Source organism: Trachemys scripta, chromosome 15 (genome assembly GCF_013100865.1).
Source record: "Trachemys scripta elegans isolate TJP31775 chromosome 15, CAS_Tse_1.0, whole genome shotgun sequence".
In the NCBI taxonomy this organism is placed as follows: domain Eukaryota; kingdom Metazoa; phylum Chordata; order Testudines; family Emydidae; genus Trachemys; species Trachemys scripta.
This window is the reverse complement of record NC_048312.1, coordinates 26,816,465-26,829,461: the sequence shown is the minus strand read 5'-3', so window position 1 is coordinate 26,829,461 and position 12,997 is coordinate 26,816,465. Positions and strand designations below refer to the sequence as shown.

The following is a 12,997-nucleotide window of genomic DNA, read 5'->3' as shown; positions in this document are numbered from 1 at the left end:
ACACCTGAGCCATTCCTTTAGATGACCAATCTGAGGAACTGTCCCAGATTGAGGTGCCAATAGAGGAGGTTTTGGAACAAATTGATAAATTAAACAGTAATAAGTCACCAGAACCAGGTGGTATTCACTCAAGAATTCTAAAGGAACTCAGATATGAAATTGCAGAACCACTAACTGTGGCGTGTAACCTATCACTTAAATCAGCCTCTGTACCAGATGACTGGTGGATAGCTAATGTAATGCTGATTTTTAAAATAGGCTCCAGGGGTGATCCTGGCAATTACAAGCCAATGAGTACTAACTAAAGTACCAGACAAATTGATTGAAACTATAGTAAAGAACAGAATTATCAGACACATAGATGAACGCAGTATGTTGGGGAAGCATCAGCACAGTTTTTGTAAAGGAAATCATGCCTCACCAATCTATTCCAATTCTTTGAGGCTGTCAACAAACATGTAGACAACAGCGATCCAGTGGATATAGTGTACTTAGACTTTCAGAAAGCCTTTGACGAGGTCCCTCACCAAAGGCTCTTAAGCAAAGTAAGCTGTCATGGGATAAGGGGGAAGGTTCTCTCATAGATCAGTGTATAAACAATAGGGGGAAAAGGATAGGAATAAACAGTCACTTTTCACAGAGGAGAGAGGCAAATAGAGGGATCCCTAAAGGAGCTGTACTGGGGCCAATGCTGTTCATCATATTTGTCAATGATCTGGAAAAGGGACAAAATTTGCAGATGATGCAAAATTACTCAAGATAATTAAGTCCGAAGCAGACTGTGAAGAGTTACAAAGGGATCTTCCAAAACTGGGTGACTGGGCAAAAAAATGGCAGATGAAAATTCAGTGTTGATAAATGCAAAGTAATGCACATTGGAACTTATACACAACTATACATACAAAGTGATGGGGTCTAAATTAGCTGTTAGCACTCAAGAAAGAGATCTTGGAGTCATTGTGGATAGTTCTCTGAAATCATCCACTCAATGTGCAGCAAGAATGAAAAAAGCGACCAGAATGTTGGGAACCATTAGGGAAGGGAGAGATAATAAGACAGAATATATCATAATGCCACTATATAAATCCATGGTACGCTCACATCTTGAATACTGCGTGCAGTTCTGGTCACCCCATCTCAAAAAAGACATATTAGAATTGAACAAGTACAGAGAAGGGAAACAAAAAATGATTAGGGGTATGGAACAGCTTCTATATGAGGAGAGATTAAAAAACTGGGACTGTTCTGACTCCCCTCTGCACGTGCAATTCCAGAATTGTCTGGTAGGGGGTTCTTATCCCTTCCTCTGGACAGTTGGGTGTGGCCACTTTCGAAGATAGGACACTGGGAACCTTGCTGTGACCTGGGCTGTACAGGGCCTGTGTTCCTATGACAGCCCGTGACAGACATTAGCATTTCAGTGCAGGATCACAGATGAAAAAGCTGTGCAAGACCATCCAGTCTGCCTGCGGGGGGGGGGGTCTAAATGGGGGGAGGATAGCTCAGTGGTTTGAGCTTTGGCCTGCTAGACCCAGGGTTGTGAGTTCAATCCTTGAGGGGGCCATTTAGGGATCTAGGGCAAATATCTGTCTGGGGATTGGTCCTGCTCTGAGCAGGGGGTTGGACTAGATGACCTCCTGAGGTCCCTTCCAACCCTGCTATTCTATGATTCTATTCTATGTTCTGTATAGAAATTAAAGATGGAAAAGAATTCCTCAGGCCAGAAGGGTCCCTACTGGCCTTCTCTAGAGTCTTGTCCAGGGTAATTTGAAGGTCCCATGCGAATGCATCAGTTCAGGTGGAGTTCCTGTTTCAGGTGCTGGGAGTGCACAAGGGCACCTTGCAGGGGCCTTAGAATTAAAACAAACACAAACATTATTCAAACCCCAGGAAATGCAGTGACAGGTGTGCACGTCTGAACACGAGGCACCCAGCCTAATTCTGCCCTCTGCCCCAGGGGGATTGTCTGGTGACTTGTGCTACAAGTGCAGTTGTAACCCCGCCTTGCCTGGGTTTCCAGTATTTGTGTGTTTTTCCTGTTCTTGGAAGGTAACATGTGCTCACCCTACTTGTCTGTGCCAGCAACCACAGCCAAGTTGGTGTGTGAGAATTTCCTCAGGGTTTGTTTGTTTTTTAATGGTCCTCAGTCCCGCTGAAAATAGCCCTTCTCGGCTTCTCCTGCAGCCTCAGAACGCAGTGGTCCATGGAGGTCCAAAGGTAGGCAATGCCTGTGGGTCTGCTGGCCAAGCACGGTCCCTTGTGGCATGCAGTCCTTGTGCTGCAGATCTCCTGTCTGCAAATGGGAGTCTCAGTGCTGCAAATCTCTGTAGGTCCTGACGATCGGGGCTCCTGTCTTGCAGTTTAGTTTGGAAAAGAGAAGACTGAGAGGGGACATGATAGCAGTTTTCAGGTATCTAAAAGGGTGTCATAAGGAGGAGGGAGAAAATGTTCACCTTAGCCTCTGAGGATAGGACAAGAAGCAATGGGCTTAAACTGCAGCAAGGGAGGTCTAGGTTGGACATTAGGAAAAAGTTCCTAACTGTCAGGGTGGTTAAACACTGGAATAAATTGCCTAGGGAGGTTGTGGAATCTCCATCTCTGAAGATATTTAAGAGTAGGTTAGATAAATGTCTATCAGGGATGGTCTAGACAGTATTTGGTCCTGCCATGCGGGCAGGGGACTGGACTCGATGACCTCTCGAGGTCCCTTCCAGTCCTAGAATCTATAAATCTATGAAGCTGAGGAGGACGTGCAAGAAGCAATTTCCTGCCCCTTGACCTTTAAATGTTACACGCAAGTCCCCTGCTCTCTACAGGGTCTGTGTGTGTGTCTAGGGGAATGCCCAGGTTACAGAGGGGAGGAGGATCTGAGGTATGTGCGGGAATACAGGAAGGAGGAGGAGTTTAGGGTGTGTGCAGGGGGGTGTACAGGAGGGAGAGGGAACTGGGGCATACATCGCAGTTGCTCTATATTGCTTTCAGTGATACAAAGCAGTGCGCACCCACTGAAGTGGCCTTATGCTATGGCTGCATTGTACTGCTCCAGAGTGGGGTGAGCAACCAGAGCGTACTAGTGAGTCTGGCCCTGGAAGTTACAATAAATACGACCTGAGGTTGACACTTCATATAATCACATCATTAAAAATAAACCCTGGGGACATTCTCTGGGAGTTTCTTGTTTCATGGATGAAATTTTACAATAAAAGAACCCAAGGAAATTCCCAGAAAAAAAAAATATGTTAAGAGGAGTTAAGGCTGCGAGTCCATGTCAGTAAAACAGGGTAATATACAGTGCAGGGATATTGTGATAATCCTCAAAACAAGCCTTATAAACCCAGGAAAATAAAAACTCCAAATGTTTTAAGATAAGCAAGGCACAGTGAGGGCCAGTCGCTGGTCAGAAAGGGTAAGTATTTGCTGCAGAAAATTTTGAATAGAAACTAGAAAGTGAGAGACGGAGCAGAACTGTTTACAAAGTGAAATGCACTTTGGGTTTGTCTAGACTGGGTTTGTCCAGCAAGACGCGTGCAAATGTGCTTTTAAACACCGCTCAGCACTTAGTGTAGACGAGAGAGTGATGTATAAAAATGTGTTGCGTGGTTGTGGTCAATCCGGGAGGGTCTCCTCAATAACACACAACCCTAATTACAACCTCAACAAATATTCAGTGCTGAGAGATGTGCAGAGTCCGGGTTCCAGTGGGCTCCATGTTTGTGGGGGGAGCATGACGTCATCGCTAAGAATTGTGCCATGCAGCGGAGGGGACCAATGTGTGGTGTGTAGCGGGTTTCCTTCGCTGGTGAAGTTCTGTGGGAAGAGGTGGTGTGTCGCTGCTGGTGGAAATGTACCATGAGCCCATTAGGGTCTGTCCCACGGCTTACCGTCCCCTTGCTTCTACAGGGGTCACTGGGGGATGTTGCACTTACTGAATCTTCATCCTGGCTATACAAAGTGTTTGTTTATGTGACTTCCTAGGGTTTCGACACGGCTACTGTAGGAGGGTTTGGGGGGAGACATGGAAGGGGGACAAGGAAACCTGTTTCATCCCCTGTGGTGTAGAGATATGGCGATAGGAGGAATGTCTGAGGTGCAGGGGAAGGTGACAGTGTGGTGGTTGGTCTCTACCCTCTTTAACTCCCAAAGAATGGTGCCTGAGCCTGCCAAGTGCCACAGCGGCTCCACGAAGGTAGCCACAGGTCCTCAGAGCACAGGAGCCTCACCTAAAGCTTCGCAGCCCCCGCACAGGGGCCTATAGTCCAATATCTAGGGAACCCCAGCTGCAACTCCTCATCTCAACCACGGTTTGTGGTACAAAATGTCTCCTCGCAGCTCGACAGGGCACCACAGTGTAGCTGAACCAAGCCGTGATCTAAACCCCTTTGGCTTAGGGAAAGGTGGCCTGAGCTGGAGAGCGCGAGTTCAAATCCCGCCTCTTCCTCGCTGCTGGACTCTCTGGAGGAGCATGCCAAATGTTCAGGCCATGAGCCCAGCTGCGTAAGATCCCGACCCTATGGAACCACAGTGGCCTTTCCCCCCGTGCTGTCCCTTCAGGAGAAGCACCACCAGGGCCAGTCTCAGAAACCTCAGAGCTGCTGATTTGAGAAAACTCGCCTAGTTCAGTCTAGACCAGGCTGCCAGCAGCTGGTGCCCGAAGAAAGGTTCCTGGGGCCTCCGTGCGCATCTGCTCTGCCGTGCGGTCTTTTGTTACATACAAATAGCACCAGCCCCGAGACACACTCCTCAGCACGTGTTTATTTCACAAATAGGCATCACGCCTCAGGCTAGTTGGGGCCTGTCTTGGCTTGGCGCTCCTCTCGCCTCTGCAGCTGCTCGCAAACGCTCCCTCTCACTGGCCGGGCTTCATTTCCCTGTTTGAAATCTCTGGACGTTTAAACGACGACGAAGGGAGGATTTCATTCTGTCACTTCCTGGGACTGAACGGGGGAAAGGAATGATCTGAGAACAGCCGGGAGCTAAGAATACTCCGCTCTGCGAGCCAGCTGCTGCTCAACACCAGTCCTCTGGAGTCCATCCCAGCCTTCCTCTCCGTGGGTCGGCACTGCTTGGAGGAGACTGGCTTCGTATGGGCAGCGTCCTCCAGCTTTGAGGGTGTTTCGGTTGTGAGTAAGTCTCTGTTCACCCAGCCACTGGGAAAGCTGCTTTGCATCCCGGAGTCATCGCTGCTAAGCTGATCCAACGGGGCTCTCTGGGACTTTGCCACAGACGTAGCCTCATCCCCCAGGAGGCAGGGCCACGCTACTGCTGGCTTTTCCGTGTGCCGCGAGGAATGTGACGCGTGGACGGAAGCTGGGCTGCCCTGGGCTCAAAGGGAGCCTCCTGCGTGCCACATGGAACCACATGGAACCATCAGAAGAGCAGCTGGAGCAGGGATCTGCCTTTGCCTTTGCTTCCAGTCCTGATGCGGGGCTGGCCTGGCCTCCGCGCAGCCTCCTCACAGGCTATGTAGGAGTTCAGTTGGGATGGCGCCTCCTGGCCCGCACACGTATGACTCCATGAGCAGCAAGGGAAATCCAGCAAACCTTTCCTCTCACTGCCCTGCCTGTGCCCCACAAAACCTGCCCTGCCTAGGAAATCAGCAGCAATACTTGGCATTAAAATACAGGAAGTATTCAACATCCTATGCGCTTTCCGCCCCCCTGCATACGCCTCTCTGTACACACTGACGTCCTCTCCCCAGACCTGCACTGCCCTCCCATCTCCAGACTCAACCCCGGGGCCTGCTTCTTCACGTGGAAATGTGCCAAGCGCAGCTTTGTGTCCTTGCTCCTCTGGCATGTCCCACCTGAAGATCTGAAAGTGCTCTGTAAACACTCATTCAGTCTCACAACCCTCCCTCCCACGCCCACATGAGGACTGCAAAGTTAGAAATATATAGCGATCATGTCACCTGCCACTACAATGCAGCCGCCGCAGGAGCGGGACTCGGCAGCTATGTTACACGACACTGCCGTTCAGGAGAGGAAATGAAGGCGAATACCACAGTCCAATTGCTACTACAGGGAAAATGTACAGAGGCCAGGTGGAATTGCCTGAGTAGGAGTTTGGCCAGGACGTTGGGCGTAGCACCCTGGCTCTTACGGGAGTCTGAATGGGGTCACAGCCTTTCTTCTCTAGATTTTGCAAACTTATGCCTGCAATTTTTGTGCCCAAAAACTGAGAGTGCAAAAAGGGAGGCCAGGGTGAAAGCCGAGCCCCATCAAAGTCAGTGGGAGTTTTGCCAATGCTTTAATGGGACCAGCAGTTCTGAAATCTGCCCAAAGTGTCATGGGAGCTTTAAAGAGAAAACCTTCTAGCAGGTTAGCGCTCCCTAGCGGTATTGTCCCCCCCCCGTGTTTGCCACCTGGATGATATTCAGGTGAAACCTCTAGCACCTCCTGGGAACTACGGCAGGAAAGACCATATATCACAGCAGGCCCCTTGCCTCGGGTGAGTGGGGAACCTCAGTGCTGCTGTTCTCTTTGAGCCTAAGCGGGAATTCAGTCTGTGTTTAGTGACTGAACCTCCAGCAGCGTGGAAGGAGCCCATAGGAAGTGGCCAGCTTTCTCCCAGCCACTGTCAGCCTATGATTTATCTGCAAGTCACCCCGCGCCAGATGTGCGAGCCAAACAGCGACAGGAAACGCTGTTCCCTGGGGGAGCCTCCTGTTCTGGAGCTGGCACTGCACAGCCTGCCGGCTCACTCCCAAGGCGGGGCCCAGTGTGTCAAGGAGCCAGCTACTCACAGGTTGCACTCTGGTGAGCTGGTTTCCACAGCCATTCCCTCTTCATTGAGCCTTGCTCTCAGGCACTCTTCAGCCGCTTCAGAACACCTGCAGTTGGCAATGACGGGAGACAGTGGGCGCGTGGGGAGTTCCTCCTGACCCCCATCAGTTAGGGCTAGGTTATTTTTTATCATAGTTCATCTTATTTGTCTCCTTTCAAACAATCCCCATCATTTTAATCCCTCCTTATCTGGAACTTTTTCCATGCCTCTAATCATTCCTGTGTCTGAACCACCTCGATTTCCGCAATATCCTTTTAGAGCCGCGTGGACTGGAACTGGGCACAGTGTTCCATAGGAGATCGGACCATCGAATATCTACACTGGCATGCCGAGATTTTCAGTTTTATTCTCCATGCCAGTCCTTACGCACCGAAACATTTTGTTTGTTTTCTTGGTCGCTCTTGCAAATGGAGCAGAGATCTCCACAACAATGCTCAGATCTTCTTTATTTGGCGCTGGTGTGGCCAGTTTTGGTGCCCACAATTCAAGAAGGCGGTTGATAAATTGGAGAGGGTTCAGAGAAGAGCCATGAGAATGATTAAAGGATTAGAAAACATGTCGTATAGCGATAGCCTCAAAGAGCTCAATCTCTTTTGCTTAACAAAGAATAGGTTAAGGGCCGACTTGATTACAGTCTATCAGTACCTACATGGGGACCAAATATTTAATAATGGGCTCTCCAGTCTAGCAGAGAAAGGTCTAATGTTATCCAATTACTGGAAGTTGAAGCTGAACAAATTCAGACTGGAAATAAGGTGTAAAATTTTAACTGTGAGAGCAGTTAACCATTGGAACAATTTACCAAGGGCTGTGGTGGATTCTCCATCACAGTCAATGTTCAAATCAAGATTGGATGTTTTTCTAAATGTTTTGCTCTAGGAATTACTTTGGGGCAGTTCTCTGGCCTGTGTCATACAGTAGGTCAAACTACATGACCACAATGGTCCCTTCTGGCCTTGGAATCTGTGAATCAAGGACCCAGTGAGGTGTATGAGTGGTTTGAATTATTTCTCTGGATGTAAATTACCTTGCATTTCAATACATCTTTGGTAAAAATAGTCAAATGAATAAAATATTGTTCTGGTTTGAATTATATAAAAAGGAAACAACTTCAACATTTTGAAAATTTTCACATTGTTTCTCTTCTTTTTGATCAGCTCTAGCCATTGTCCATACGCCAGTAAATCATTAACACTGGGCCTGTGTCTGGCTCCAACCCAGTGGTGTCCAGTGTAGCTCAGTACCAAAAGTACATTCTGCAGATAGTTACAGCTTGTTCTTCCCTCACTATTCCAAGCGGGGGGGAAGGGTATGCATTTTCATAGCACAGAATCATAGAATCTCAGGAGATCATCTAGTCCAACCCCCTATTCAAAACAGGACCACTTCCCAGACAGATTTTTGCCCCAAATCCCTAAATTGCTCCCTCAAGGATTGAGCTCACAACCCTGGGTTTAGCAGGCCAATGCTCAAACCACTGAACTATCCCTCCTCCCTGAAGCATAATATACAGGGCTTCACTATATATAATGCAGAGAGCAGTTGATATATAAATTCATTAACATCATTAATATCCACAATTGTTCTCTCTACTAATGACTAACCTAAATGATGTGTAATCTGCAAATTTTGCCACCACCCTTCTTCCCCTCCCCATTTCCAGACCATTAACAAATCTATTAAATAAAACAGGGCCTAGTATGGAGCCTTGCGACACCTCCGCTTAACCACTGCGGTTGAAAATTGACTGTTTATTCCTACTCTTTGCCCTCTGTCTTTAGACTAGTTTCTATCCATGACGATATTTCACCTTGCAACTCATGACAACTTAGTTGTCTTAAAACTTTCACATGAGAGACTTTCTCAAAGGCTTTTTGAAAGCACAAATAATTATGTCTCCCTTTACCAGCTATTTTTAGTGACACATTCAAAACATTGTAATAGACTGGAGAGGTATGAGTTTCCATTTTAGAAGCCACCCTGGTTAGTTCAGATCATACCATGATCATCGAGATGTTTTACTATTTTATTTTTAATTATTATTTCAACCAGTTTCCCTGGTATGTAGCCCCTATTGGAAGTGCTAGGATGGCTCTGGATGGGCACTCTCTGGAAACTGAACTGGCTCTCTGGGAGTGGGAGTCTCTCTCCCCCCCAAGGTTGTACAAGGAAGATTGGCGTGCACGTGGGAGGTGATGTGAGAGCACTGCTCTAAACTCTCCGCTCTCTCCCGTTGCAGTGGCTCACCATGACCTGGAGAACACCATGAACTGCAGTTTCATTGAGCCACCATCGGTAGTGGAACAACCATCTCCCTCCTGGTCCTCCCGGGGCTCCTTCTCCTCCTTTGACACCACCGACGAGGGACCAGTGTACTGTGTACCCCATGAGGGTGAGTGGACGTTGGGCAGGGTGGGCAGAGCCAGGAGCCTGATAGTGCTGCTGGATAGGATGATCCCCGTTGCCACTGCTAATCAATCTGGGCTCTCCAGCTCTGGGTTGTTCCCCTGGCACGGCAACCCCTGTGATACAGGGGGGTTACATGCCTTCACAAGTGGGGAGTGATACAGAATGTCTGTCAGTGCACACTGGGATTGGCACCAGCCCACCCATCCGCCGAAAGACAGCCCTGCCCAACAGATGGGAGCTCAGCAGAGATGCTGCCCCGCCTGCCCCCACTTGCACTCCTTCCTCCTCTGGCTAGTTGACGTCTCAGAGGCACGCTGCCAAGGCTCATCCTGGAGGTTCCTCTGCTCTTGAAGTTGTCCAGAGTGTGTGCAATGCTTTGTGTGGTTCTCCCAAGCCAATGGGATGATTCTTTCTCCTTCAAAAATAAAGCAACCAAACCAACACCCCGACAACGCCAAAGCTGCCTAAAATAAAAGCCATGGTTATTTTAGCAACCAAGAGAACAAATGTCTCTGCTCAGAATGGACCCTGTTCCTGCAGATCCTCATTCTGGGACACTGGGCCCAGGACTCCTGGATGCTGCACCAACCTTTAGGAGGGCCAAGCATTTCACCTCGTGGCAATCCATGTCTCAGCAGGCTCTTGTCCCAGAAGCATGGGCCTTGGACCTTCTTGGACCTTAGTTGTAGGTTGTCAGCCTCCAGCATGTGGCCTTGTTATTGTACTGAGGGGTTTTGAGCTGTGTTCTGGCTGCTCCATTGCCCTAGGTTGTCTGACCAACCCCTTCAAGAGAGCCAACCCCAACATACAAACGAGGCTGCTCTGCTCTGAGGGGGTGTCTGGTGGGGATGGTATGGCAGGCCCATGTGAGGGGGTGGGTATGAGGCCTATGGGACAATGGATGTGTGTGGGTATATAACAGGACTATGGGAAGGGGTACAAGGTCCATAGGGCAGTGAATAGCAGGGACAGAAGGCCCATGGGGGTAGTATAAAGCATTGCCTGATTATAACTTGTGTCCCAACCCTTTCCTCCCGTCCCTTCGCTGTGGGGCCCTCATGCCCCATCCTGTCTCCTGTGCACCATGGCACAGTGTAATGTATCTGTGCTTTCTCTTTTGCAGAGGGTGTGGGTGAAAGCAAAGAGAGAGGCCCTGCCTGCAGCCTGGTGGAGAAGCTGGCACCCCCAATCAGCGCAGAGGAGGCTGGAGAGTATACCTTCTTGAAAGAGACGGGCTCCGTCAAGGCCTTCCAAGCAGACAGCAGCGAAACACCCCTGCTCAAATCCTCCGACAGCGAAAGGTCGTCCTGTGGCTCTGGCTCCACCAGCGGAGCCCTCTATGCCAAAATTGCCCGCCTCTCCAAGCAGTCCAAGGACGAAGATGAAAATACAGTGGACACCAAAAGCCCTGGAGTGAATGGTAAATCCCCCTCCCCGGAGAGAACCAAGCCCCCTCCCCCTGATCCCTCCACAAAGCCGAAAGTGTCCTGGATCCATGGGAAGTACAACTCCAACCAGTCCAACTCGCTCCCCGCTCCCAGCAGGTCGCCCGAGAGAGCGGCCATGCAGCCTGATTGCTCTGAGCACCCTCAGGCCAAGAGGAAGAGAAGCCCGAGTGAGACCTCGGCCGGCCTCCACGGGAAAGCCGATGACAAGGGCAGCGCGAGGAGCAAAGAGAAAGCGCAGAAACATCTGAAAGAGCTGAGCTTCCCAGAGGGCAAAGCCTCTTTCTCTGGGGAGCTCCAGTCACCATCCAAGCCCAAGCAGAAGACCAAGGCCAGTTCAGAGCAGATGGAGAACATCAATGGGGCTGTCCAAAATGCTCTGAAAAAAATGGGAACCTACCACCCAGACAGGAAAGGAGGGGAAGGCAGGGAAGCCCCCCGGAGTCCCAGTCACAGCAAGCCGCGCTCCGAGGCCGTCCACCCCCATTTGTCTTCGGAGGCAGCCACTTTACTGGCTGCTCAACTGAAGGAAAAGACTCAAAGCCTCAACAAGGGCGATGGCAGCGCCCGGCAAAATGGGGTGAGCCCTTTGCAGCCCCAGAGGGAGAAACCCACCCCTCCACAGAAAGCCAAGCGCTCCGTGGCCACCAGCAGCAGCCAGAAATCCAGCAAGCCGGCGCTGCCAACCTCCCCCAACCTGCAGAAACTGATCAGCCCCGTGTCGGAGACCACGGTCAATGAGGCCAAAAGGGCAGAGAAGCAAAATTCCAGCAGCAGCCAGGAACACGCACCCCTGAGTGACCAGACCGGCAAAAAAACACCCATTAAAAAGCCCCCTAGGAAGAAGAGCAGAGAAGCCACCTTGGAGCAGCCCAAAGCAGCCATAATGCCCCCTCAGACAGTTCAGTAGAGGAGTCCCGTGGGCCCCAGGTGCCGGCCTGGTACTGCACCAGACAAGCGTTGGCAGGCAGAGGAAGCCGCTCTGCTCTCAGCAAGTCTGCAGGAAGGGTCAGTGGAAATGGAGGTCTGAACTGGGAAGTGGGCTCTGGAGACGCCTCCGAGCCATCTCTGTCCTGCACTGGGGCCTCGGACTCTTTGCCCATCACAGACGCCCACCTCCCAAGCTGCGCTGTGCCCTCTGCCATGTATCTTCTCCTCACAGGGGCCGGAGCAGCTTGCGTCCCCCGTTTCTATTGCAGGGAGAAGGACCGCATGGAGCTCCCCTGATGTGGAAGGGTTGGCAGGGTGGCATTGGCCTGCCCTGAGTTCTGAGGGGGGGCTGCATGAGACTCTGAGCAGGGCCTTTGCCCTTTTGTAGCAGTATTATTGGTTGCATAAGCAGTGCTTGTTTACTAGAAATCCCCGTGTTGTATTCTGCAGTAACGGATTAGCTTGCTTCCTGTATCCTAATCCGGTCTGTCGCATTCACATTGGCAAATGGCAGCCAGCGGCCAAGGCTCTTGCTCCGTGTATTAGAGGGGCAGACAAGGCCAAAGCCAGTCTTCCCTTGTTGCTAGCCATGTGCCCAGGGCCCCTGTGTGGTCCATCCTGAAGTCCATCCTGTGTGGTCCATCCTGGCAGAAAGGAGCCGGCTGCAGATCCTGCGTGATCCAGAGCGGTGGAGCACTGGGACCAGCGGTGCTCACTGTCTTGGGTTTAGTTTGTGTTTCTTCCTTGCCATGTAGCTTTTTATCTTCTGAAGATGTAAACTCCCCCGGGCATCACCTTCCTCTGCAGGCACGCTGCTTCGGTCAGCGTGGGGTCGAGCTGGTTTCGACTGATGCCCCCTCTGGTGTCTGAGGATGTTGCCGCTGGTGGTGGCTGTGAAGAAAGTACTATTTATGGCCTGACGCCATTCAAAGAGGCTGTCCCGGTTAAGGGGGTCCATTCCACTGGAGCTGTGTGGCGTGATTGGTACTACAGAATTTGGCACATCTGCAGAAAGCTTTCCTAATAAAAGTGTATTTCTTCTCTACCTTTGGTGCTTTCTCCTCCCGTGCCCTCTGCCGATCACTGCCTGCTGCGTGGCTGCATTAAGGCTCCCACCGGGCTCCTTTTGTTTTATTTTAATGCTTAGCGGTGTGAGCACCCTGCCCCTGGACCCAGCCCTCCTCCCTCTGGAGGGGACGTGGAGTTCCTTGCAGATTACAGGGAGGAGCCATGCACCTGCAGAAGAGACCTTCAAATCCAAACGTCTCAATGACACAAACCAAGTCCCTGCCTGGCACCCCTGTGCAGGGCACACTGTATTAAATGGCTGCCCTCTCCCACCCCCAAGGTGGCTGCTTTTCAGCAAGGCCCAGTTATGGGATTGGTATAAGCTATTAGCATTATCATTCATGTGCTCTGTCACCTCAGCC

At 50.5% G+C, this 12,997-nt stretch overlaps 1 protein-coding gene across 2 annotated transcripts in view; it reads left to right on the top strand.

The window, feature by feature from the left end:
• The window catches only part of SCARF2 (scavenger receptor class F member 2), an 89,937-nt gene extending 77,325 nt beyond the window's left edge, over positions 1-12,612 (top strand). The window contains exons 10-11 of one of the 2 annotated variants that reach the window (XM_034791296.1): positions 9,023-9,175; positions 10,316-12,612. In XM_034791296.1, the coding sequence (XP_034647187.1) occupies positions 9,023-9,175; positions 10,316-11,547 (1,385 nt within the window). In that variant the 3' untranslated portion in view covers positions 11,548-12,612. The remainder of the gene's footprint in view (positions 1-9,022; positions 9,176-10,315) is intronic. The other variant, XM_034791297.1, reaches the window with a different exon arrangement.
• Positions 12,613-12,997: the final 385 nt, after the last annotated feature.